At 42.0% G+C, this 27,438-nt stretch overlaps 2 protein-coding genes and 1 long non-coding RNA gene across 3 annotated transcripts; 1 reads left to right on the plus strand and 2 right to left on the minus strand.

Annotated features, from left to right (window-relative positions):
- Window positions 1–1,584: 1,584 nt before the first annotated feature.
- LOC108101263 lies at window positions 1,585–2,636 on the plus strand. Its single transcript, XR_001772065.2, has 3 exons — window positions 1,585–1,896; window positions 2,051–2,322; window positions 2,384–2,636. It is a non-coding gene; the product is annotated as an uncharacterized LOC108101263 (long non-coding RNA).
- A 6,799-nt stretch (window positions 2,637–9,435) lies between these two features.
- LOC108101329 (carboxylesterase 1E) lies at window positions 9,436–11,710 on the minus strand. The gene is made up of 2 exons (XM_017205638.2): window positions 10,791–11,710; window positions 9,436–10,618 (listed from the first exon to the last, which is right to left on the minus strand). The coding sequence occupies exons 1-2, from the start codon at window positions 11,688–11,690 to the stop codon at window positions 9,512–9,514; spliced, it is 2,007 nt and encodes a 668-aa protein (XP_017061127.1). The 5' UTR covers window positions 11,691–11,710; the 3' UTR covers window positions 9,436–9,511.
- Window positions 11,711–23,999: 12,289 nt separating this feature from the next.
- LOC108101256 (nose resistant to fluoxetine protein 6) lies at window positions 24,000–26,783 on the minus strand. Its single transcript, XM_017205512.2, is given in 9 exon segments — window positions 24,000–24,218; window positions 24,282–24,753; window positions 24,869–25,056; window positions 25,127–25,343; window positions 25,400–25,677; window positions 25,679–25,710; window positions 25,770–25,831; window positions 26,113–26,491; window positions 26,558–26,783. Coding segments are annotated over 9 exon segments (2,073 nt in total).
- Between the last annotated feature and the right edge of the window lie 655 nt (window positions 26,784–27,438).

Here is a 27,438-nt window from a genome sequence, read left to right on the forward strand (position 1 = left end):
GCTATTAAAATGTCGCTGCAAGTACTTAACTGCTTGATGTTGTCAATTTAAATTAAAACCACTGCCGCAAAGTTACGCAACCAGATGGGGAACAGACCTATAGACAGTGCCCCAAACCACTTCGCCGGTTCATCGCCAAAAGAGTTTGGGGCACAAATGGATATTGCAGCAGGGCATGCGTGGCCCAAGAATAAAGGCCGCTGGAAGGGGCATCAAAACTTTTCTTTATGACTGCACACTCTCTCCGGATCCGCTGTCTATATGCTAATGGTGACCGGATGGGCAAACTGGGAAATTAAAAAGTTGCCGGCTAAGGATCTGAAAATGTCTTGTCATTAAGGAAAGTGGCTTATTACGTACGTTCGTCTAAAAACGGAGTTGGGTGAAAATTTCCAACACTTGACGTAATTGTTTCCAAAAAGTTTCACGACTCTTACATTGTGAGAAGTAATTGAAAGGTTTTCCTGTGGGTGACAATACATTTTAACAAAATGCTCGGTAATAAAGAAGGTGCTTTTTATTGCTCGCAATTTATGAATTGTCTGCCTTAGCAACTCTGTTTGTTTTTACGTACTTACTTACCCAATTTAATTAATTAGATAACTTGTAAGACAAGATATATAATTTCACAAAGGTTATACTAATAAAAGAGAGAAGCTTTTCCGATTAACTGAGCCCATTTATTTGAACCGATAAAAATCGCAGAATATTCCCGAATAAAAATACATTTTTATGCCGCCGACAAAGTTGGCAAAATATAAAAACGTTCCACGCTGATCTCGAAGAGCTTTTCCTACCTTAAATATATGAAAAAGAGCCTTTCAACAACTGCCTCCCCCCGTCCCCCTCTCCATCCAGCTGCTATCTCTTTCGGTGGCGTAATAAGCGATTCGGCTCAAGGCATTTTAGTGCACACAGACACACACAACACTCACACAAACACACACGTAATCGCATAAAAGCAGAGCCAGGACGTGCTCTGATTTTGTAAATAATTGCAATGACGATGCCTCCTTCCCGAGGACTTGGCTCGAATTCCGCAAAAACAACCTCCGGGCGCCAAGTCAAGCCCACACGACCGAGCACATGATAATATTAATAATAGTGGTAATAATCATACGCACTGTATGACGAGTACACATCCGCACACAAAGCGGGAACAAAAGAAAATCCCGCCGTCGTCTGACGCCTGCTCCTGTTTAATATGATTAATGCCCCATCCGACCAGACTTGGCAAAATATTTACACGTATTCGCGCAGCTCCAGAAAATCTTGGGGAGGAAAACCCCCTTTTGAGCCCCCTTTTCAGCATTGGGCTTAGCGGGTCTTAGTCCTGACAATCTTCAAAGCAGTTCTGAAATGCACTTTCAACAGGATCCTAATGAGAGTCTGTCTTTTGAAAGGTGAGTTTAAGGGGTGAAAATACAGATGAGGGTACAGTACCGATTAATAAAATTTATAACCCAAATATAATAAATATAAGAATCCACTCCAATTTTTTTTTTGTAATTTTTCGCTTTAGAAAATCAAATTTTCCTTGATATCTTCTTCACTTATATATTTTTTTCTCCGCTTTTTGCAACTTCCCATAACCGCATACAAAGTTTACTTTGAATTCAATGAACCAAACGAAATTTGCCTGACAATTAAACAGCTTGAGATGCCAAAAAGCCAGGGAAGAAAAAGCGAGGAAAATATAGCATTCATTCCACGGCTGGCAAAGCAGAAGTTTATGCATCAAAGTTAGTTGTGTGGCGCCCCAAACTTTGTGCAACGATTTGGGTAAGCGATGCGATCCACAAAAATTGTGTGCGAGAAAAGAAACGAGATGCAAAGGAGTAGAAACCAATTGCAAAGTTTTCGCCAGAAAGATGAGAAGATGGGAACTTCGAAAAGGTAAATCTGTCTCCATCTGCATGCCTCAACCACTTTTTGCCATTGTGAATTTATGCCTTTTGGCTGCCGGCGAGTCGGCTGCATCAAAAAGACCAAAAATACCAAAGGTAGGAAAATGCAATAGCGCAGAAATTAAAGAATAATATTTTCTTAGGTCCAACCACGAAATGCAGGCGAGCGTTAACCGAAGAAAAAACGAAAAGATAAACAAGGAATGGGCGGGAAACTGCGAATAGGGGGAGGAAAATCGAGACGGGGTCTCTTTAAAAAAGCATAAATTGTCATTGACGAGGGGTGGATTCCGAAGACCCACCACCCACATCCTTAAGTGTTGTTCTTTGGCAACTAACCCCTATGAAAGCAATTGGGGTCGGGGTCGAAATACGATATGTTTACTTAAGAGGAAGATACGGTGGCCCGAAACAGGTAAAAAGCTTTTGTCAATCAAGATGCCAACTGACAGTTGACAGTGTTTTTGTTTTTAAAGCTTGCATAAATAAGCCATAAATGGCTGATCAACAGCATTAAGAGCTGAAAAAGGAGCATTGGGTATAAAATAAAGGAATATTTAAATAAACTCGGCGAGGGCATAAATCTGCATGCAAACTAAATGACAACATGCGTGGCACGAACAACAATTGCATCATCAAGTCGTGACGTTTGACAAATGAGCCTTAACCTCCCCATTTTGCCAAGTAAAATATTGCAGCACTAACACACTTGCAAACACACGCATACACTCTTGCGAATTCAAGGTACATCAAATGGGTGTAACAAAAGCAAAACGAAAGCGGAGAAGTCAGACATCAGGAGTCCTGGAGATGGAAAGTAATGTGGTTCCAAAGTAGAACAAAATTAACCTAAAAATAAAATAAAAATATTTATAAACTAAAAATTAAATTCATAACATTTCATATAAATTTATACATTTTTAGATAGATTTGTAGATGGATAAGTATTTTTTGCAAACGATTCTTAATTTGTATACTGACAAAGAGAGTATTCTATTACTTTCTTTTTTCTCTTATTTATAAATAAAAATTGTTTGTAACTTATAAGTATTTTATTTTTAAAAGGATTCCTCACGCAATCACCTCCAGTGAGCACTTCCATTTCTAGAGTTACTTTTTCCACCAAAATGAGACGAGGAGGAGACAGTTCCGCCCTGCACTCCCACAATAAGAGTCATAGTCGAGTCAGCACAAAATTCAGACAGCCTCCGACATTCTGCAGTCCTCAGTCGTTGCCGTCGCTTTTTATGGCAAATTGTCAGCGCTGTCGTAATTTTTAAGTTAAAAAATTGTTAAAAAATTTTCGTAGCATTCATTACCATGCCGCCGCCTGCCACTCACTCTCAGTTCAGATGGTTTGCATCGAGTTCAGGGGTTCTGGGGGGTTTGGGTTCGGTTGGAGCTGTTAGCTGCTGGGGGTTTTGGCCTCCGCTTGTGATGTCTGCGTGTTGCACAATAATTTATTGCCGCACAATTGCAGCTGCCACACATTCCAATGCACTTGGCGCCCGAGCAGCCACACCGAGTACGGGTTGTGGGTCTTGGATTCCACGCTTCAGCGGATGGGGATGGGGAACCGGGGAGATGGGCAGATGGGTACCCACTCCTTGTCGGAAGGCACCCGCGGTGCTTGTAAAAGCAACTCACATTTGGCGTTGATTTCCAGCAGAGGATGCCGGCTTGTCGTGCTGTCATGGCACCGCCACCATCCACAATCCCGAACCCGAATGCCAAATCCACCCAACCGCCCGGCAAATACCCATTCCCGCTGCATGGATGTAATGTAATTTTAAATTTATATGCCCGACTAGATTAAGGCACTGCTGCCAACGTGCCGGGATGCATGGAAAAGTATTTTCTAATGAACTCTTTTCGGGGGATCCGCCAGGATAAACATTGTCGGAGAGTGGAGCATTGGTGTGTTCATGCGAGGCTCATTAAAAAATTCAGCTAATCAAAAACACTCGTGGGAACTTTGAGCAAAACGAGCTTACCCTCTCCTTAAGTCGTGTGACCTTTAAAATGGGAAAATGAAGTTGTAACAAGAACATCGGGAGGAACAAAGGGAAGGCCAGTTAAAATAAATAAAATTGATACGGGTATCAAAGCTTGAAAATAGTTTTTGTTTAAAAAAACTATTTTAATTTACATTAGTTCCATTCAAAGTGCCGTGTATATAAGAAGAAGTGGTTGGGACTGTCTTAACAAGCATCAGCAGTAACTTATTCAAAGATGAAGCTCTATTTAGGAATTGTGGCCTTACTACTTGTTGGAAGCCGTTACAAACGCCCTGGTTGGGAGTCAAGACATACCGGTTAAAATTAAATAAATAAATAAAATCCTCACAACCTATTCACAAATCGTATGGAGGGTGGGCTGGTAAAAAATAAATAAATAAATAAAATAATCGAAAAAATATTGAACATTACTTTTCGGGTTTTTTTTATACCCTTGCAAAGCAAAAGGGTATTATAATTTCAGTCAGACGAAGTTAAGGAGACACCTCAGACCCCATAAAGTATATATAATATATTCTTGATCAGCATCACCATCTGAATCGAAGCTATATCGGATAGCTCCCATACGAGAGAATGAAATAAAAAATTCTTCCTGCAATTGCATAAGCGGTTCTAACCGATTTCAGTACAATTAAAATATTTGCATTCTTGTTGGCATTAGTTCCATCTAAAAACATCTAAAAACACCTATACAACCCCTAACCTTGAGCCAATGGAACTTAAAAACATTAAAATCCTAATCTTATCAAAGATGATACTCGTTTCATTAAATTTCTCTCCTTGAATTCTGAAACGGTTTTAGTTCAAGAAGCTGACTCTTTGATAATTTTTGAACTTAGTGGGGAAGAAGGACTTCTGCTTCAGGACTCACCTCGCCACCCTTCGCGTGGGCCACCTTGCTCAGGCGGTAGCACCGCTCCACGCCGATGGTGCAGATGGCTGGGTTGCACTGGGTGAGGTACCGCCCGCTGCCGCAGCCCACGTCGCAGACCACGGAGCCCGGATCGAGTCCGCTGAGGAAGTGGGCCATCCGGGGTCGCACCGGACCCGTCGGCTCCTCGCAGTGCTCGTAGACATCGTGCACGTAGGCCCGCTCCAAAGCCGCCGACCTGCCGCTGGCATCGCTGCTCGATGGCTTCTCCTCGGCCACCGGTTTCGCGGACTGCGGCAAAGTCTTTGCTGTTGTCTCGCCGACAGGTGAAGTGGTGCCACCTGGTCCTGCCGCTCCTGCTCCTGCTCCCGGAGCTCCTGCCGTCTCGAGTGTTGTGACTGCCGTTGGGGATATAAATTCGGAGGAGCCTGAAGAAGGTTCGCAGTTAAGGTAAATTGCATTTAAAATCATTATATTACTAATATAACTTATAACAAAATTTGTATTGTTGATATATGAATAGCTAAAATATCATATACCATATTTTATTTATTAGTTAGTATTATATATCCTTCTACCTCCCTTTAAACCATAATCAAATGCAAATGTAATTGGATATTTTGCAAACATGGCTCTACGGCGACTAGAAATTGCTGCCATTTACTTGGCAGCCATTAGGGATGTCTTCGATAGGGTAGACTATTTTGATGGATTGTAGGATGGCAGGGGAAAGGGCACGAATGCGAGGGGGTTTACGAATGAGATTGCGGTCTGACAGTGGCTTTTGCGGTCTTGTTGCGCGTCTTCGTCCATTAGAGAACCTTGCGAAAAGTGTCAATTACAACAGATGTCAGAAACAATCAGCGGCGTAAATAAGTCATAGGGCCCCACACACATGTGATGTGACATCGAGGACTCCCCCGGGAAAACCAAACCAAACCGAACCAAACCGCTCCTTCCTCGGAAAACTTCTGTGCGGCAAGGTAATCAATAAGCCCGAGTCGACCAATTGCGTGCGGCTAATTAATAGTTGGATGGGTGCACCAGGAAAAGGTGTCAGATACAAAACAAAGACATCGCGGGTCAAAACTGTTAACAGTTCGACGGGTGAAAATTGCGGGGGGAACTTGGCCATTGGTCATTGTGCGTGTTCGAGGCCAATCAATAGCCCAAATTATGGTAATCAATTTTAATTAGAGAGACGGTAAGAACGAAAGCCACCGCAACCCTTCGAGCAGCTCACTCAATTCTGTCCAAACGCAACTGAATGAAAGTGGACTGAAAAGGACGCTTCTCGATCTGAGTGGACTGCAATTGACGTAGTCAAAGCGCAGCTCATAATCCGAGCATCATGTTTAGAGACGACACATGGAGAAATATTGTATGAAAAATACTTAAAAAAAAGTTTTAAAAAAATCAATAAATATGAATACATCAATTCGTAACTCTCAGATTAAGCATACTACGTTTCATGGAATAATTAATTAATTTTATTTAACTATTTTATATAAGATTCATAATTCTTGCAGTGCACCCATCCAATTGGGAGAAAAGCTGGATGGGGGGAATTGAGTTGGGATTTTTGCTTATGTCAAAATTCGAACAATGGCCAAGTGGCTGGCCCAAAATTGAGGCTGACAGCCCTCATGGACGCCACACCCTCATCCTCGTCCACATCCTCCTCCTCGTCCTCCTCCTCATCCTCCTCCTCATCCACATCCTCGTTCTCATTCAAATCGAAACTGATGGACAGTCAGCCACATAGAGGCATTGAATTTAGGAGGAGTGGATTGGGGGGCGTGGCATGCAGGAGGCACTCGGAAATTGAAGCTTTCTCTGCCAGAGGCATCGGCTTAAAAATTCCATTATTTGGATTAGACCAATTGTTGCTTTGAATTCGGCCTCTCAAAACGCATAACGCTTATTGAATAGGCGAAATTATAGTCCGTTGGCGATTTGAACAGTGCACGTTAAAGCCGATCAATTAAGTTTAACTGTATTAGATAGATAAATTGTTTGAGTATTATTAAAAACAATTAATAATCTTTAGCTTGCATTTTGACTTCAACATACAAACAAATCAGGTTGATAAATTTTCCAATTTTATTTTGTTGATTTAATTGCTAGATCTAAAAATTCATTATTTTAATATTTTTAATTTCGAATAAGTCTTTTACTGACTTTTCAACTATTATTTTCAGTACTGTCTGAATGCCAAAGTAACCACCCTCAACATTGTGGACCGCTGAAATCTGCCAAGTTGCCAAACCTTCTGGGGTCAAAGTTGGCAAACGCAAAGTAATTTGAAAAGTACACAACATTGGGCAACTGGAGCAGCTGCTGCTGCCACTGCTGCTGTTGCTGCTGCCAACTGCTATTAACAGTAAATGACTGGCCTAATTTATGCACCTTGGTCCGAGCCCACATACGAGCACTCGGCGAGGGGAATTACAATTGTATTGCAGTCAACATTTCCATTGCCATTTCCATTTTCCGACGGGGAAAGGGGAGGAGAGGCGACAGGACACGCCGCAATGCCGTAACTTGATGGAATAGCTAAGCCGAAAACCAGCCGCACAGACATGACTACAACTCGACTGAAACTAGTGAAACCCCACCCATCCCAATTCGATCCCCCACCCACCACTCATCCAACATCCATCTCGGGGGGAAATTGCTTTACACAATCGAAACGCACGAAATGACAATATAAATCGAGGGGCGGAACTAATTTTGGCAAAAGACTCGAAATAGGCCGGGCACGGCCGCAAAAACCGGAATGATGATACTTGAAGGGGGTGGCAAACAGAATGGGAAAAGTCATGGAAAGCCATGGAAAGCCCGACGGAAAATGTTTGATATCGGGGTGTGCAATTTCAGCTGGTGCTACATCTGAATTGGCCAAAATTAACGCAAAGAGTAGAAAAGTTTTTGCTTGCGGAAATTGCGTAACTACGCATTAATGAAGAAAAATTGCACCACGTGGTTGGGTGAAACTAACGTCCCATTGAAACCCCATGGAAAGCGGCTAACGGGGGGGAAAACTTTCCGAAATTGGACGACACTTTAGCCATAAAAGGCCTCTGATTTATGCCAATTGAAGCTCGTCCAGGTAAACTGGCCCATAATGAAGTGAACTCCTGAAATGAATCCGCTGCCAGAGGGTGATTATGGTGGTTAAATGGGTGGCAGCTACTCGGGATTAGCAGCCAGCTTTGATCATCATCGTCATCCAATCATTTGTTATTCGCAGACCTGTGCTCCCCGTTCGTAATTCTTTTATGGCCGTCATTAAATCCCTGACCAGACAAATGGAGACATCTTCTATTTACGGCTTCGCCAACTATAATCATCGTCCATCATCTGTTGCCTAATTAATTGTAAAGTTTTTCTCTTCCCATTGCGAAATCTTCTGCGTCCATTAATATTGCCGCAGATGTCGTAATTGCCGGGACATCGGGTCGGATGATTAATTTATCAAAGTTTTGCAATTGCAATTCAACCGAGAAAATTTCCTAGAGATTTATTTTCTCTTAAGTTTTAACAATTAAGTTAATATTATTTTCCTAAAAGTTATATATTTTACAATTTGTTTCAGGGAAACAAGCCTCAAAAGGAGCACAAGTCAATCTCCTCCTCCTTCTGAAGTGTTCAACGATTGAAATTCATGAAATTAGTTTTAATAATATTAATAATATCATCACTTGGCAGCGGCAACCAACTTTGGAGTGGGAAGATGGCCAAGAACGAGGCTGGAACTCCAACGCCATAAGCCGGCTTGGTTTTGGCTTTCGACTTTGGCTCCGGCTTGGCTTTAGCATTTTTGGTCATAGTTCAACGCTTGCCGGGAATTTGCACAAAGGCGTCAAGGCAACCGAGAGACGAGGCCCACCATTCTCCGCTCTCCATGCTCCATCTCCATTCTCCATCTCCAACTGGGGGCTTATGCCCATTGTTTGCACTGTTGCCAGTGCCAACCATCATCAACATTATGCAGAAGGCTCCCGGGCTAAGATCTGGCCACAAGTTATAAAATTGCCTGGTAGCCCCAACTTCCCAACCGCCACAGCCCCCAAGCTCCAAGCCCAGTGAGCCCCCCCCATCCCACAATTCCATTCATCTAACAAATTTCTCTCTCTTTGTTTAAATTTTGCGCGCCGGAAATTTGCTTATCGCCGCTTTTCAGTTGCGGCTCTTGATGCCAGAGGTGGCGTTTAAAAGGGGATGGTGCAGGGGGGCGAAGGGCAGTGGCACACTGTTTTCAGAGGGACGCAAAGTCAATAGGGAGATTAGTGCGGCAGGCATTGAGCCGGCACAGAGCTGTGCTAATTGAGCGACCGGTCATGGCAACAGCTTAAATCAATAGAGCCGCCTGGATTTATTCAATATGCAACCGAAATGAAAGAGAAACTTCGGGGGGTTCATGCGGCAGATGAATTAGTGATTAGCCTTGCACTTCACGAGTATATTGTGTTACTTTGTAGGTTGAATATGCAATATTCAAAAGGGAAAAGTCGTATGTAGTTTCATTGCATTTTAGGAAAATGTTTTCTGAAAAAGAAATTATGCTGCAACTAACTTATTGATTAATTGTTCTTTTTTTTTTTGTATTTTAGTAACTAAGTAAAATTCACAGGTGTTTTATGTTATGTTCTTTATTTCAGTTACAGTTTTAAAGTACAATTCACAGTTCTTGGTTTCCAAGAACGTAGTTCCTACAAAATTCCCAAGCCCAAGCCACCGCCTCCTGGTCTCTTTCCACGATTTCCTCCTCCCCGATTGCCTCCCAATCCCAAGGTGCCGCCCACTCCTCCCAAAGTCTGACCCAAACCACCTCCCAGGTTTCCCAATAGACTTCCCAGTCCCTCGCAACTGGTGGAAGCCAGAGGAGACAACGAAGCCCCCAAAACGGACAATTCGCAGAAGCGGAAATCATTGGAGGTCTCCAGTTTTGTGTCTATCTTAATGAAAGGAGTAGCTTTCCCTGTAACACTCTGGAATAGCGATGAGCTCTGGCCTCCCTTTGATTTCTCTCTATTTGCAAACTGAACCAACAAATCAATGAGGTTATTGCGTACTTTAAGATCCTCAGAACTTGTCAATCGAGTTTCCTCTAGAGGATTGCCAAAAATATCATTGGCATCGAACATATAACCAATTTCATCGCCATGACCTACTGTTTCTGGTTTATCGCTTGCTGTTTCCGATACTATAGGAAGTCCCCTCAGGAAGTTAATACCCTTCGACTTGGTGCCATTATACTCGAAGCTGTACATAAAGGCTGGAGATATCTTGGACCAAACTTGGGTGGTCAAAACTGCTGGTAGATTAAACAGAACGTCAGTTGTGGATTCCACAACTTTGGAGAGAACTTGATCCACATTCAGGGTTTGGGGTATTTTCCAAACATCTTGAAGAGTGGGAGTTAGAACGCTAGTTAAACCCGGTAGTTGTGGTTTGGCAATCTCCCCTGTTAGCTTATCGATCTTCAGAAAACTGGTTAACTTGTTCAGGGAATCGCTGAGGGATCCCAGGAACTTTTCCGCTGAACCAAAAACTTGTTCTATAGTTTCCACTGTCACAGAATTTGCCGTTTCGTGTTTGGTGACTCCAGTCAGCAGGGGAATCCCCGAGAAATTGCTGCTCCTGAGCTGCTGTTCCGGTTCACCAACTATCAAACTTGGCAATGCTCTGCCATCATCTTCGCTTTCTATGTGAGGTTGGAATCCAACATTTCCAGTTAGTCCTTTCACTAGAGCTCGTCCTGCCAAACGCTCAGTTTGAACTTTGTCGTCGTTTTTGATGATCTCCTCGGCACTTTTCTGAAATAAAAAATATTTAAATAAATAACACTTGCATTTGTTTGCAAAATGGAATATTATTCCGAATAAAAACGGAACTGTGATAATGTTCTTTGGTTTATTAGAATCTTTTCTTTGATGTTTATTTTATTAAAGTATTTAGTTTTCTCTTGAAAATTCCTTTCATACTCACCCCTCTCATGCAGTTTACAATCTCCAATTCATTCCCTGTGGGACATCCATTGATCTTGGCCACTTCCTGGACACTCTGGACGGGTTCCTTGTCCATGGCATACTGAGACAAGGCTGTTCCGGACATGGCCACCACTCCGTGGACATCCCCAGCACTCTTGGCCGTCTGGGACATCGAAAGATACATGGCACTGGCTGCTCCAGATCCGTGTCCAATAGCCTGAACCTGCTTGGGATTACCGCCGAAATATGAAATGTAATCGGTGACCCAGCGGAGAGCTGCGGCCAAATCAAACATGGCCAGATTTCCATCGAACTGCTTGGTGCCATCGCCCATTATTCCCAGCGACCCCAGGCGATATTGAGGCGCCACCACAATGGCGCCCCTTTGCGCCATGGGCGTGGCATCGTACTGGGCCGCAGACCCATATCGATAGCCACCCGGATGGATCCAAACGAAAACCGGCAGACCCGTACTTTCATCCGGCATTTGGGGAGTGTACACATTCAGCAGCAAACAGTTCTCGTCGCCAATAATTCGCTGGGGAAACTGCGGATGCGGTTGAATGCAAGGCGGTCCATGTTTCGTGGCATTCATGTCGCCGGCCAATCTTTTGTAGACCGGTCGGGAGTACCTCAAAGGGCCCACCGGAGGCTCAGCGTAGTGCATTCCCAGGAAGCTGTAGATGCCCGTATTGGGATTTCGGAAGCCCTCCACTCGAGCATCGCGATTAAAGAGCCGCGCGAAAATCACGGGATCATCGACTGGTGGAGCCTTCGACTGCTTGCCACCCACAATTCTCTTCACTCGAACATGAGATTCTCCATCCGATTCACACCTCGACAAGGTCACTATAACTAGTAACAAAAAAATAATGTTCCGCTTCAGCTGCTTTTGCATTTCGCTTCGCTCGATTGTCAACTGGGAACTGAGCACTAAGTGGCATTATAATCGAATCCCCAGCTCAAAAGTGAGCGAGGCCGGCTACTTGCTCAGCTTGGCGATAAATAAAAGCAATAAAAATAAGTAAAAAAAAATACATCACAGATGATAAACAAAAAACAAAACGAGAGACGAAAACTTAAACTTTTGCGGCCGCCTCGTTTGCGTGCCTGCAATTGGATAAGACCATGTTTGGAGCCCAGATTCTCCGGCATTCTAATCACGTACTCCCCGTCAGTTATAGTTCACTGAGTCACTGAGAATCGGGAATTAGCTGGGGGCTTTTCGGATAACTTCTCGACCAGCAAACACGAAGTACAACTCCCGAAAGCAAACCTAAAAATATAAAAGTTCAAGGACAGTGTTTGAGGTTTAAATACAACTTGAATATGTTTTATCTCATTTCATTTATATATTAACTTTTTTTGAATACTTGTTTACATAACAACAGAACCTGTTTCATTTCCCTTTAACGAATGTTAAGCATTATTTCCCAGATTGATGTCTCTGCTCATCTGTCGAATTGAATGCAGTTGAATGCAATTAAAGCGGAGACAATTTGCTGAATTACGTTATTATTTTATTGGCAACGTGAGATTTGTTGCTAATAATCATTCCCTCATTTCTTAATAACAAACTGGTCAGTTTGGTTTTTCCCACTACTTTGTTGATGTTTCTGCTGTTGCTGTTCGCTGAAATTCAATTGCATGAGCAAAATAATAATGAGAGTTTAAAGCCGGCAACGGTCATTGTCTGTAAATGAGACTTGGCTGGATGGGAAAGAAGTGGCTTATGAGTCCGTAGTGCCATATTTTACAGCTGTGTGGCGTTATCTTCTGCCCAGATGAATTATATTCCTCAGCATATTTACAGCATAAAGAGGAAGTGGAGAGCGGAGGCCGGAAGTTGGAAAATACGACGGACCAAACGCATGTTGAGATTTCAACTTTCTTGACCCATCCCCTTGTGAAAAGTGGAGCCAGGACTGGAGACCCTTTCGGGGATTATGACGGGGACCGAAGGGAGCGGCACGCGTTGTCCTAACTGCCAGAACTCTGCCACATGAATCTCAATGTTGTTGCCCAGCCAGTCGGCCACGTACGGCAGCTGATTTGTCCCAGTCTCGGCTGCAGGCTTTCTATCCACTCATCTTATTTTGGCACTGAAAATAATTTATTTTAAGCTTGAAAAAATATAATTAGGGAAAATTTGTTATTCGTTAAAAGCTAGAATTTTTAAAAACTTAATAAACAATTATTCAAATTTTAAAACAATAATTTTGTATAATTGTTCCTAAAAAATTGCATAAATTATGAGGTTTTTACATTTCAGTAAGGTGTTTGTTTAAGGCATATGATTTAGATAAAAAGTTATTAATTTAAGGGGGTCTTCCTATGTGACGGCCTGTTTTTTAGGGTTATTTTAGGATTTTTTTCTACGACCAGTAAATATTTAGAGCTTCAAGTTTTTTATCATTTATTAACACATATTTGGACAGTATAAATAAAAAATTTCAGCAAAAAATATTCGGTCAAACTAGAGTTACAGCGCTCTGAACACCCCCGCCTCGAAAAAAAGAGCTCCCACTTCCTCCACGATTCCGGCTGATCGGCTTATCAGAAAAGAGAAAAATAAACGGCGTTTTAATTTGTAGGCTTAAATGCACGGAATGAACTACAATCAAATGAATATAAAAAAAATTGGATTTTTGATAGACATTTGAAAAAAAGTTGCAAATTTGGCGTTTTTTTTTTGTTTTTTGCTATAAAAAAATCGAAGTTTTGAAAATTTTCGATTGATAATAGTTCATTCCATGCGTTTACATATATTGAGTGTGCCCTGTAAATTTCAAGTAATTCGGTCCAGCCGTTTCTGAGATACAATGGAGGAAAGTTTGAAAAACACAGTTTTGAGAAAAACGCGTTTAAAGTTTCTAACCGCCAACTCAGCGCTTCGAACCGCTCTTTCTTTTACCTGCTGTATCTTTAAAACGACTTCGAATTTTCTAAAATCGCTTTACTACCGTATTCTAGACATGTTAAGAGAGCAATTTAAAAAAAAAAAAAAATCGATTTTTTCAACCCATCACATAGGAAGACCCCCTTAATATAAATTAAGAGCTTAGCTGTAATTTCTTGCAGTGCAATTCTAACCACTTAAGGCCCTTTCATGTGTCGCAGACAATGGCCAAATGACATTTAAAGTTACGACAATATAATTAAGTATACTACTGGGAGCTGACGCCAACCGAAGTCGGAGGTGGAAACATAGCGAAAACAGAAGCTCTTACCCTGGCCAAGGAATAATTATATATGTATGAGGAGCGTCAGGTCCAGGACCTTCTCATGCTTTTCCGATTGCCTCGAGAGGCGTGCAACACTCTTGCAGCACGCAAAGTTTGCCCAGATGCAAAGAGTGGATCCCAGCTCCACTTTTCTGCTGGCCAACTCGAGTGGCACGCCTAAGCGTTTAACGAGATTAATCTTTTTGCCTGCCCGACTTTCTCCGGCTATCTCAATCCGAACTGTCCCTGCCAGAGAGAAGTCCTTAAAAAGTTATTAATCTTCGGGCTATCGAGTAAATATTTTGCTTTTAATTGAGTTTAAATGCAGCATCAAAGTGATTTGCATAAAAGTTGACTTTGTTAAGAGTGTGAAAGGGTCTGACATGTTAGACAAACACAAAATATCTAAAAGCCAATTATCACATGCTAGATTGGATTTTAATTTGATTTTGAATTAGACTAGACCCTAAGCTTATTTTATCTAAGGAATATTGAAAACAAATACCCTCACTTTTTGTTTATTAAATAGAATTAATATATCCATATTTTATCTATGTCTGTACAACAATTATTTAAGACGCAAAATTCAGATATTCAAAGGTTCAGTATTTATTAATACAATACATTTCATTTGATCATTACTCTTCTTGCATTGAATTTTGTATTAATTATCTTGCTTATCGTTTATCCAGCCAACACATTTTCCCAGCCTAATTTATCTTTATTTTTTCCTTGCTTTGCGTTGTGTGCCACACGCAACGCACTAGGATTTTTCCAGCTGCCCCTTGGTCTTCCCTCCCCGCGCCTTCAAGTTTTTCGGTTGCGTGTGCCACGCCCATAAGTGCGTGGGTGGCGTTCGTGGAAATTAGCGGCAGCTTCCCAGCTGCTGCTGATGCGATTTTGATGCGCAAAATATTAATTATAAAACAATAATTGAATTGTGCTCTTGCTCTTGGCAGTTGGCAGTTGAGTGAGCGTCGAAAGGTGAGCGATTTTCCTTGCCCCCGGAAAATCTCCCACACACATGCCAAAACTTCATTATGCTAGACCAATTTTTCTTTGGCATCTGTTGGTATTTGTTGGAGGAAAACAAATTAGTTTGCCGTGATTGCAATTTAATAGGATAACACGGACTTTCATAAGAGGAATTTATCAGGTGCCTCAGCTGGATATCGCTCTGAATAAAAATAATTAATTGCTTTCGGAATTATTAAACATTAGTTAAAGATTTATGGTAGCTTGAGAGATTATTTATTATAATCAGTACAAAAATAAGGTACTACCTTATGATTCGAAATAAAAGTAACAGTCGCCTCACAACTTTCCCCCTTTGATTTAAATTTTTTCTGCAACTGCGTAAAATTTTTGAATTAATTTCCTCGCATATTTTCGTCCCCAGTCAACTATAAAAGGGCACAAGAGCGTAAATAATACAAAAATACACGTACATAATAATAAATAAATATGAAAATATAGCACTGAATGGACCACCCACTCCACTTGGAAAAGAAAACAATATACGATGGGAGGCCACGGGAAAAAAAGCGAAGAATCGAAAACAAAACAAAGTTAAACCCAATACATTAATGGTATTTGCATTTGTACTGATTTTATTTGGTTTTTATTGAATTGATAAAATCACAACGAACAGGAGAAACAAACGAGGTTCGAGGGCTCGAGTCCTCGTCCTTGCTCTCGTCCTGGTTTTTCCCCCTCTCCAGTTGCCAATTTGATATTCCGATTGCAATTTATGTGCGCCCCCCACACACACGCACATATGTAAGCCGCTTCTGCGTGTGTGTGTGTGTGTGAGTGCGAGTGTCTGTGGGGAAGCTTCACTGTGATTCTTTTGCCCCCGCTCCACTTCGATTGAAGCTTTGTGTTTAAACATCTGCAATATGCTGCGTGTTCCGGGTAGTTGAAACCCCTGGAATGGGTGAAAATGTTTTGGGATCAGACTGCAGTCGGTCCTTAAATTGTGGAAGGGTTTTTGGGGGGATTCCTGATGGTTGCTGGGCGTTCGTGTGTGCCTCTCCTGACTTACACTTGTATCTGTGTTCGAGATGAAGTCGTGATAAGCATATGTTTAAATTAGTAAAATTCTTCCTAAAACTCAATAATAAAAAAACAAAGCGTATGAATCCAACCATTGAATTATCAGTTTATCATGTACTTGGAATTTTTAATTTCATATTAAAGAATATCTTATTATAAAACTACCCTATTCGTAAAATTTATTTGTTTATGAATTTTAAAGATTATACCGCGATCTAATACATTTACTTTAAATATGATTAAACTATTCCTTTTTGTTATTAATAGTTTGCACTTTATTTTACAGCACATCAATCACGCTGTCATCTCAACGGATCCCTGTTCCATACGAGACGCGTGTTTATTTGGCACCGCAAATGCGTTTCCTCTTCTGCAAGCGGGAGTGGTGGGAACGGGGTGTTTTGGCTCGGGCGGTTCAGTTTGGTTCGGTTGGGTTTTTGGTTGGTTTGGCTCGGTTTGTTCGGTTCGGTTTGGTTTGGTTTGGTTTGGTCTGTGGCAGCAACGTCAGCAGCGCTGCGGTTGTCGCTTAATGGAATTCCGTTCTTGCATTAAATGTGACACACAGAGAGCTGCCAATCGGAATGCCACCCGGCCAACGAACCAACCCACCACCCACACTGAGCGACCTTCCTGATTTTCCACACCACCCACTCACGCGCCCAATACACAGTGACAGTTGCCGTTAGCAGTCACAGTTAACTGTTACGAGTTGTCCTGCGGTTTGGCTTGTTTAAGTGTTAAATTAACGTTTTAACAGTTTCGATTATTCCGCCAGTTAATTTTTAATGTTTTCCGCCCGAAACCGAAAAAACTTGGCCAGCCAGCAGGATACATTCCCTACCATATCCTTGGGCCTTGTACATTTTCATTAGTTTAATTAAAATTTTATTCATCCTTGTGTGTGTGCGTGGAATTTCCTTTGCAGCTTCCTTTTCAAATTGAACCGCAAAAGTTTTTGGGGGGGAGCGACGCGTGGCAGGACAAAGGATTATTCCATTCCGGCGTGTCCTGCGAGCTGCACTCGAGTTTTGGCCGCAAAACTTTTGCCGCACGCATTCATTTCAATTTGCCTCTGTTTTGTCCAGCTTTGACCAGCTTCCGGCTACTTCTGGCCAGCATGTCCTTGTGGCCATTGACAGGCTTCAAACCACACATCACACACCCTGCCCAACCTCCTCTTTTCGTATCCTTTTGTGGCTAGTTTTGTAAGGACACGAGGACAGGGGCAAACTAAAAATAAATGTTACTCGAACGCATGGCCACAGAAATTATTGCGGTTTCCATTGAACAGCGAAAGGGATTTCGGGTAAAGTCCTTGCAAAGGACATTAAACATTGATGCCAACCTTGGCCAAGTATGGTATTAGAAAAGGAAACGGTATAGGATTGGATGCGGAGTATTATCGTTTTAGAACTTAAGGTTAAACCCATTAAGCCTCTTAAAAGTTTTGAAAATTATAGTTCAACAAACTTTGTTAAGAAATATTTCAGAGTAAAAGGATAGTTAAATAGATAAATGATAAGAAAGACAGAAAGTAATAGAAGTAACACACCGTAATAAATATTTTTAATAATTCAGATATTAAGTCAAATACCCACATTTTTTTAAAAAAGTAAACTGCATATCTTTAAAGTCATAATTTACTTACTTTACTTGGTTAATCAAGTCCTAGCTCCTTGTACTAGCTATCTAATTCCAAATCAGATTTCAGCCACACCATTTACCATATTGCCCTCATCAAATCTGTCCCTTATCCATCTCCACAGGACATTATCGTTAGGGACACTGACCCACTCGAGATAAATGATTCCGATGATGAAATCTGAACGTGCTTACCTACCCGCATCACCAGCCTAATTAACTCATTAGACAATGTCAAAGAAAAGAAAGAAAAACCTCTGATCCTGAAGCCAAAAAAAAAAAAGCTGGATTTGGGTAAAATGTTAAATGGGCAACATTTTCACATTCGCCTTCCAGGTCCGAGCCCAATTTGTTGACAAACAAATTACTTGAAGGATTTACAGCAAATTACGCGCCATTTTTCTACACTTTTCTTTCAAATCCGGACAAACAAAGGCACCCTTGGAGTTGAGAATATTTCGGGATGTGTACATATGTCCTGTGAAATCTAATTTAATCAAAGGCCAAACAAGGGCGGCCATCAAACGGGGGTTCAACCAGCACAAATCAATCTCTGCGTTGCAGGCAAGAAATCCCCAAAAGGCAGATTCTCTTTTGGCCAGTCAAAAAAAAAAAAAAAAGGACTGAGGGCGTGGTCCGAACCGGAATTGATTAAAGCGAAAAGGGGGCTGCTGATGTGCGTTCGGCACAATGCAGGCCAGTGTCCTGTCGTCAGAGGTCCTTTTTTACGCTCCTGATTGTCTGACCGTAACTTGTTTGCTCGCCTTTAATTTCATTTGCGCGCGGCATCTCCCAAAGTCCTTCGCCGCCTTCGATTCTCTGGCTTCTTGCCCCTTTGTCCTGTTCCAGGACCTCCCCCTTTTTTGTACCATTTCTAGTCCGCCTTTCATTTACATGCTCGAATTGTCATTGTAGCGTTTAGCCATTTTATTGTCCTGTAGTGGGTGGCTTTCTGTCTGGTCCTCCTCGGTCTGCTCGGCCCCTTTTTCCCTGTGATTTATGCGCATATGCTAAGCATGGACGGGGGATTCCCCTCCCCTCGCCTCGCCCACCAACTCCCAGCGAACTTTGACCCTGGGCCAAGGGTTGCCAAAGATAAGAAGGATTTTTTCTTTTGATTTGGCAAGGGTTTGTCGCCTTCGCCAAAGAGAAATGGAACTTTAATTTGCCACAGCCGATTGAATTAGGCAAGGTTGGCGGTGGGGGATAATACATTTCCCGAATTAGGAAACTTCAGATGGGTTCTGTTTAAATGTGGAAGATACAACTTATATCTCAAAGGTTTTCAGGCATTAAATTGTGGAAGCTTGTAGATGTATTACAAGCAAAGATTGTTACCACTGAACTTTTATTTGTATTCAAGCAGTAAATATTAAACTTAAGTTTTATAAATTTAATTGAACTTTTATATTAAAGTTATTTGATTGGTTTTTATATTGTATGTTTCTGAATTTTTTCCTTAGCTTTGTGCAATCCCACACTACTTCACTTAATTTTCAAATGCTCCCCAGAGCAGAACAATCAGGTGGAACTGGAAGGGATCCCCCAAATGGGAGTACGAGATAGATTTGGGGGCTACGGATGCCCATCCAGAGATAGCTTAGCTCCACACACATTAACCATATCTATTAAAGTGGGAGTGCGGCGACAGGCGACAATGGGCGACCCTTCAGACAGCGGATAATAAATGGCGTCGCGACAGTTTCCTTCCCGAGCAACACACCGAAAAAAAACCCAAGTGAGGGAAAAAAAACTGGAAGGACTTGCCGTATCCGGAGCTAAGAAAGGTTCGTGTCTAGTTCTCGGGGGAGTGGCGGAAATAGCACCTGGGTCCACTCTCAAAGCGGGCACGCCACATAAATTCCAATGGTTCGCTTGCTTTCGGGCTTACAAGTTTGGCAAATTTGTGAAAATTACTTTTTGTTTATTGTGCTGAAAGCAGACGGGAAGGCGCTAAGCTTCGAGCTAAGGCCAAGGAAATGGAGAGTCCTGCAGGAGGAGGACTTGCCCCGCCCCCTTAAGCTTGGCCATTAACATTGAGTTGTTCCCGTCGGAGTTTTCCTTTTTCCCTCGCCCTTGTTGTTGTTTTAATAATTTGTTCCTTAAAGCTCCACCTACACATGCCTCGTAAATATCCTTGTGCGTTGTCCTTGTTCCTTTTTTTCTTTTTGTTTTTGGGGGAGCAATTGTTGTTTTCACACCATAATCATAAAAGGTACAAGCATAATTATTGTTTTTATGTCCCAGCCACTTATTGTAAAGCAGCAAATTGCCTGACCACACATAAAATTCCACCCGGAAGGATCCTACGTGGGAGTCGTCCTTTATGATGAGCCAGACCATCGCTGGGAAAATGGGAAGTCTGCGAATCTGGTGGAAGTAGTTATAGGGATAGAAAATGGCAACTTGGCTGGCGAAAATTGTAATTTTGGTCCTGTCCTGGCCGGCTAACTAATGTCCTCGCCCAGCGCTTCCTGCTCTCAGTTAGTGAATATTTATGATTGCCAGCCGGAGAGGAAGCGGAAGAATACAAGAGCATCCTCTGCACTCTTTCCTTTTCTTTGTTTCACATTCTCCAGGCTTTATTTTCGGGCGGTTCTTAGTTCTCCTGAGAGGTTTATGGCAGGAGTAAATTATAAAAGATATGAATGAGGCAACTATGCTGGAGCTTTATTGCCGCAAGAAAGGAGATGGTGAAACCTTTAAAAAAATTAAGACGTACAAACAATGCTGCTTACTCTTATTTAATAGTACAAAACGTAATGCTGCGATCATTTCGTTAAGAAATCGAATCCATCAATAAATTCCACCCCAATGAAACTCCGATTGCAGTGCTTAAAATTCTTTTACCACTCAAAAAACAAACAAACTGCGCACTCTTTTGGTCACCAACCCCCAAAACCATCGAGTTTATTTCTTCACCCCTTCGTCGAGGCTTAGAAAATCATTCAATTGTGCAGGTAAATGGACTGCAAGCGACAGTCCAAGACCTCCGACCCCGGGAGCAGACCCATAAAAAAGGGTTAAAAGTCCTGAAATGTTTCACATACAATTGCACAAACATCGCATCCAAAAAAAGAACTCTCGAATGGAAAGTGAAAGAAAAAAGAAAGGCGAAAGAACGCAAAAAAAGGTTGCCACGTCGCGGTCAGACTTAATCACTTTTATCCGGACAGGCCTTCGATTATTCGTAATCCTTTTAAATGCCCCTCTCGGGCAGATTTATTAGCTGCACGTGATAGTGGTATCCTTCGCCGAAAAAAAATAATGGCCACGAAAATCATCAAAATCCACGCCCGAGCTCTCTTAATGCTAATTTATGGACGGGCTGAGTTCGCATGAGGAGCGCAACTTATTCATGAGCTGCCTGAAATATGGTTCCATTTAAATGTGTGTACACAAGTGTATATTTCCTTTGGTGCATTTGCAAATCGTTGGGGGAATTATAAACTTTGGCCGCGGTATGCGGCAGCGTCAGCGGAAAAACCATTTTAATTAGTAAAAATCCTCTCCCGCCAACGTTGCGTATACGTAATATTTATTTGGGCACGGTCAAAAATTTGATGAAAATCGGGGTGGGCTAATGGATAGGGAATAATGTATGTTATGGAAACGAAAAAATATATATAATTATGATACAAATTTGGTGGTTCTTTATTAAAAATAATTGTTTTCCAACTTTTTTTTTGTAAAAATGTTGGATAAACATAAAGTTTATTGATGCAATTGGAAAATCTTTCAAGCTTATTAGTTGATCTATGAATATAAAATAAAAATTAGGTTCCATCTGTAAATGGTAGTAATTTGGATAACATTTTCATTAAAACGAAACCCCTCCTCAAAAGATAAATTAGAGTAAGATGGAAAAAAATTTGGCAAAATTCTGGCAAAACTTTCCAACAGTTTTAAACAATAAAAAGCAAATGGCGCTGGATAGAACTTGCCACCGCTCTGCCACGCCCCCCGCCCCTCATTTTGGGTGTGGAGGGAACCGCACATTAGTAGTTAGTGCAAGCAGGCGGTGTTCTAACTTTTGAATAAATACAATAAGAGGCGGCGGGGCAGAGGTTCTCCCTGGGCGCCACTTTAGACAATGAAGCGTATAATGCTAAATATCGCTCTGGCAACCGCATCCAGCTGTCGTCCCCCATCGTCCTTCGTCCCTCGTCCTTTTGCCCGCTCACGGTGTCTCTTCCACCAACTATTCTGAATAATTTTGTGCGCTGCGCGGTTTGGCAACAATTGCTTTCATTATGGAACATTTTTTGTTTGAATCGAGGAGGAGGAGATGGGCAATGTGGAGCTCGGGGGGCTTGGAAGTGGTTGGCTCCACCTTGGGAAACCCCTTGATGTTGTTACATCTACTCCTGCTGCTGCGGTTGGAGCTCTGTTGTTGTTTGTGCCTGTGTATTCTGTATTTTGTATCCTGCGGCCGCAGATACATTATCCAAAATTTGCATAAAATAAATAAATTAAGTATGCCAGACATGCGGTGCGCCGTTGGTCGCCAGGAACAGCCGGAGTTGTTGAGCTGGCCAAGTACACTGGAAGAAATAAAGGGCTTTTATCAATTATATAAACAGGTTAATTAAAGCTTTGGAAAAAAAGAAGCCATGAATAAAATTATATATCTTATGATGGGTATTAAGTCAGCTGGTTATTTAAACATATATTTAAAATATTTTTTATTTAAATATATAAATGGTTATTTAAAATATTTTTAAATAATGATGTTATGCAACTTTATCTAAACTTATACTCTTTTAATAGAATAAATATGCTCACACTTAAATATTTTCTTTCACTTTACCCTGCTGGTTTTCCCCAGTGTATTCGATCTTGCTTGATTCCTTCACTTGGCCATTCAAAGTTTTCATTTTATTATCACGCCGAACTAGAGAGCGGGTGGTGAAATTGGGGTCCCAAAGGGGGAGTATTTCGAGAGGGGGAGCCCGATGCCGTCCCTTCGAACAGCTGCAGCATTTTTGAAGTTGTCCAGGAGTCCAGGATACTCGCTTCTCTCCCGCTTCCCGGGAAACGTGGCAAAAGGCAGCCAGGATGCGCTACGTTGCGTTTGCTTGTCATGCTCCGTTGCGTGATTTTTGTCCACCCCCTGTCCTTGTCCTCGTTTCCCCCACCTCACACCACCCACAACCCACCACCCACTCCTTTATGTCCCCCCGCCCACTTGGCTGCTTCATGCACGAGTTGTTGTCCTGGCTGCTGCTTTTTGGCATCCGCTGCCTCATAGAGCACATGGCCGTAGTCTGCGGCATTAACTTCATGCCGCTTCATTTTGTTGGCCAGCTTTTTTTGAGTTTTTTCTTTCTGTTTTGGTTTTGTTGAAGCTTTGGCTGCCTGAAATGGCCGCTACAAAATTGGTTCGTTTGGTCGCCGAAGGCACTTAAATTTCCCTCCAGCGGCATTTGTTTTTGCTGCCGTTTTTCGGGGGGTCCGCTGATGTTGATGGTGATGAGGATGGTGTTGTGGCGTTTGTGATGGCGGTGGGTTTGTTGTAGTTCAATTTGTGCGCTGCGGTTTAATGAAATTTAGTTGTTAGTTGCTGCACGTTTAGCTTTGCATAGATCCCCATGCCTTTTCCCCCCCTTCACCCGCTCCCATCGTTTTAGATGGTTGATGGCGAGGCGAGCAGCCGAAAAGCCCAACGACCAATTTTCGAACGGGGCGTATACGTGATGTGGAATTTGTGTATGTTAAAGGGTAATTGTTGTGGGAAATGGGTCTACTGTGAAGATATGGCGTCGCCGCGGGGGAAAATTGGTCAGAGTTTGCTCTTTTGGAGCTGATTGAAAGGATTGTGATATATGGGCGGGGTGCTCTGTTTAATACGTGATGTGGGCCCAAAACTAATGGGAGAATATTTACCATAAGATGTATTAGTAGGGAAACATCTTGACTCACATTGAATAGTTAATTTTTATTTCAGTTAATTAAGTTAAGCATTCTTATGTATATCAGAATCTATGAATTTAATTTCACACTTTCTTGTCATTCAAAATTTTAGTAAGCAGCTTTATATTTAAGCGGAAATACTGAATTCGTATCAAATATTTATATGTCGAAATCGCTATACTTACATTATTTTTTTTCATTTTACATACTCCAAATGCTTTGCATATTTTTGGGGATTTTTTGTACAGCTATTTTTTATGAATAAATAAATAAATTCAACTCGAGGAACACATTCACAGTTTATTATCACAATAGCAAAATTATTAAAAAAAATATGTACATCATTTAAAGCATAGCGTTTAAATATCTTTGATTTAGGGAACAACTAAATTCTGTTTGGAAATGCTGGTGGCCGGAATCGATTCGGTGGGTTCAGTCGATGTTTCCACAGCAGAAGTTTGAGTATTTGGAACTACCATTTGGCGTTTTTTCAGTAACTCCATTTCAAGTCGACCAAAAGGAACCTCAACGAAAAGATGCATAAACAAGGATACCATAATGGTAATGCCAAAGTCTGACCAAAAGCGGAGAATCTAGAAATGAAATAAAATTATAATTTATATCATGGAAAAAATTAATAATCCTGCTTTACTTACAGCATCGTAATCCGAAAAATGGAGACTTGTCTTGGTGCGCCCAATGTGAACCGTTTCCACCAGTAAATGCCATATGTAGAGGCAGTAGGACAACTTGGAAATTGGCTGCCAGAAGGACCAACTAAGTAGATCGTTTATAATGGGAGCCAAACCATTCTGACAAGCCCAAATAATCCAGCACAAGGCCAAAGGCCAGGCGATGCGACTGCAGCACAAATAGAAAGCGCCAGCCAGTGGGGTAATGGGCTCCACTCCTTCCTGAGTGAAAGGATACACAGCGAAGATCACTGTGGCAAACAGGGAAAGACTCAGAATCCACAGCAACAAAGCCACCAACTTGGGCAGACGGGTCTTTCTTCCTCCCTGATGATGCAAAAAGTAACCAAAAAGCAGTCCAATCAACCAAGGAGTTGCTCTGGCGTGAGTTGGGTAGTAGATCATCCGCATTTCGGTGCTATCACCACCAAGGTTTCTGTAAAAAAAATAACATTTTGATGAGCACGGGTATTCAGTTTGCCATTATATATTTCACAGTGTATTAAAATGCTTTTTAGTGGCTATTTAATGTAACATGATTTAAATCTCACCCATGACGATCGAAGACCTGCAGATTGTTCAGCATAACTATACTGAAAACACAGCCGAACAGCAAACAGATCAAAAGGACAATGCCGCCCACAGCCATTTTGCCCCATTTGTAGAGGGCAATCAGCAGAAGTGGCGAGATAATATACAGTTGCATGTCGACGGCCAGATACCAAGTATGGCCCAAGCACTGGAATAACCAAATTGCGATTAGATTATGTCTAGAAGTTTCGGATTTTTGGGTGTGGCGAAATACTTACCATCCTGCCAGGAGCGGCATAATTCTGAACGTAGAGCAGAGTTGCCCACCAGGAATCTTTACACAGTTCCGTTGAGCCGGTGAACTGATTCCACAAAGGACCGCTGTCCAATCGCTTGAAAATTGTCATGAATATAAGGATTGCCAGGAACAAAACGGGGGTCAAGCGCACCAGGCGATGCAGGTACATCAGTGGCACATTAAGGCGACCTTTGGTGCTAAAAAAAATAATATTATTTACTAATAAAATATCAATAATTAAACTCTTAATTACCGATCGAGCTCTCGAAGGGAGGTTAAAACCAAAAGCAGACCGCTGAGTAGAAAGAATGTATCCACTGAGGTCGATCCACTTTGCATAACCATGGAAAAAGGCGTCTGAGCCCAGGCCACAATATCATAGGCATTAATGTTGGGGGCCAACAGCAGGAACATATAGCCATGGCCAAGAATAATCCAGATGATGGTCAGGCAGCGAATTCCATTCAAACAGGGAATCACACGTGGCGAGGGAGAATTGGTGGTTTTGAGCAACTGGGGTAAGCTTTTTACATAGCGAGAAGGTGCATAGATAGTTTACAGAAACTGTAAGAGAAAATAAAATAATTCATTTAGAAATAATACTAGAATAAATATGTATTTACCTTCATTGTAGTCCAAAATAGTGGCCAACAGAACTACAGCACATAACAGGATAAGAACACATCTGAAAAATGAAATGCATTTATTATTAGTTTATGCAATGGAAAAATATAAATTAAAGATGGCTCATAATAACAGCATAATCATTAATGTTTGAATTTGACCTTGGAAATGACGCATTCTACAAACTAATGCCATTGGCCTTAAAAACGAGTCTAACGCAAACAAACAACCAGTCAGTCCAGTGCATATTGCGTAAGTTTCGAGTAAACAAAGGCCGGGAGAAACGATCTATTACCCCCTTTTATACTACAATCAAAAATCACTCCCACATTTTTTACTTACATCGCAAACCAGTCTAGTCCACCCAAGGGTTCTCTGTGGGCCAAAGCGCAATCCTGTTCCTGCACCAGAAGAGCTTCGGTCGGATTCTGGCCAAACATTTCCTGAAGATGTCCTTGTAGCCAACGGTTGAGTTGTTCAGCCGAGCAGGTTGCGGGAATACAAGTTCCAATGCTTAAAGTGAGGGCATCTGCACCGGCGGCTTCCAGGAGCAAACTCTCAAATTGCATGTGGCTCAAACAGTACTTGGCACCAGCAGTAATGGTAATACCATTTCCCAAACTTTTATTCAAGTCCAAACTCAGGCAGGATTCGTAGTTGCCCATGTCCGCAAAGTGGCCATAAAGCAAACCCTGTGGGAACTTTCCCCAGGCATCAAAAACTGCAAAAAGCATTTAAAAAATATTAAGTAAATATTTAATTACTTTTTTAAACCATAAAAACTCACCTCGAAGAGCTGGCAAGGATTTGTTCTCGGCTCCTTTGAGAAGCAGGCGAACCTGGGTCAAACAGGATGCCTCCTCTGCCGTCGAAGATTGGTTGTCATTTAGAGCCTGCTGCAGCACTTGGTAGCCAAAGTTACTCGACTGCATCCAAGTGAGCAGATCCTTAGAGGTGTAACCATTCACAGCAGGTAATCCTTGGCCAAGGATCAGAAGGGGGATCAGGATCATCCCGATCCCGATCCCGATCGATTTAGGAAGCGATGAGCTCGAGCTGCGCAGTTGCCGGATTGCCATTTCTGTGTGCGACGGCCATGACGATGCGGTGATATTTATACTGGGCTAGTAAGACTCTTACTCTGGCCCAAACGCCGGTCGGATGATATGGCTATTTCTAATCGGAGAGGAGGAGGAGCTCGCTCTTAACCACTGCATTCAGTCGTGCACTAGCAACCGATTGATAACCACATTCTTTCGGGGTTTAAAAGAGCTAACACTTTCCAGGGTATCTGAGGAGCCTGCCCATTTTGCAGTTTTGCTAGCTTGTTTATGATAACTCGGTAACAAGTGTGCTGCGATCAGTGCGACGATCGCAAACAAATCGGTTCAATGACCGATATAGCAGCCAAATTAGATTCAATGCCACACATGATGGGGGATGTCCGCTGCGATGACGCTGAAATCGCCGAGCAACTACTAATAACTTTTTCTCAGCTCTCCCGTGATTAAATTGCAGCATCACGTATTCATTGGAGTGAGTCCACTACGATACAGAATGGACAGGGAACTCCCCCGGCCCATTGACGGGTTAACACACCTGACGATTGGGCCAATTACGTCAGTTTGCCTGATACTTTTTCACAAATGGGTCAACGTCCGATAGCAA

The sequence above is a fragment of the Drosophila ficusphila genome, unplaced genomic scaffold, assembly GCF_018152265.1.
Source record: "Drosophila ficusphila isolate 14025-0441.05 unplaced genomic scaffold, ASM1815226v1 contig_412, whole genome shotgun sequence".
In the NCBI taxonomy this organism is placed as follows: Eukaryota; Metazoa; Arthropoda; class Insecta; order Diptera; family Drosophilidae; genus Drosophila; species Drosophila ficusphila.

Bases quoted from the DNA above. Each gene is read 5' to 3' on its own strand.
- LOC108101329 (XM_017205638.2), bottom strand. From the start codon at position 11,690: ATGCAAAAGCAGCTGAAGCGGAACATTATTTTTTTGTTACTAGTTATA. The intron at 10,619-10,790 runs GTGAGTATGAAA...TTTTTATTTCAG, and splicing joins TTGTAAACTGCATGAGAGGG to AAAAGTGCCGAGGAGATCAT.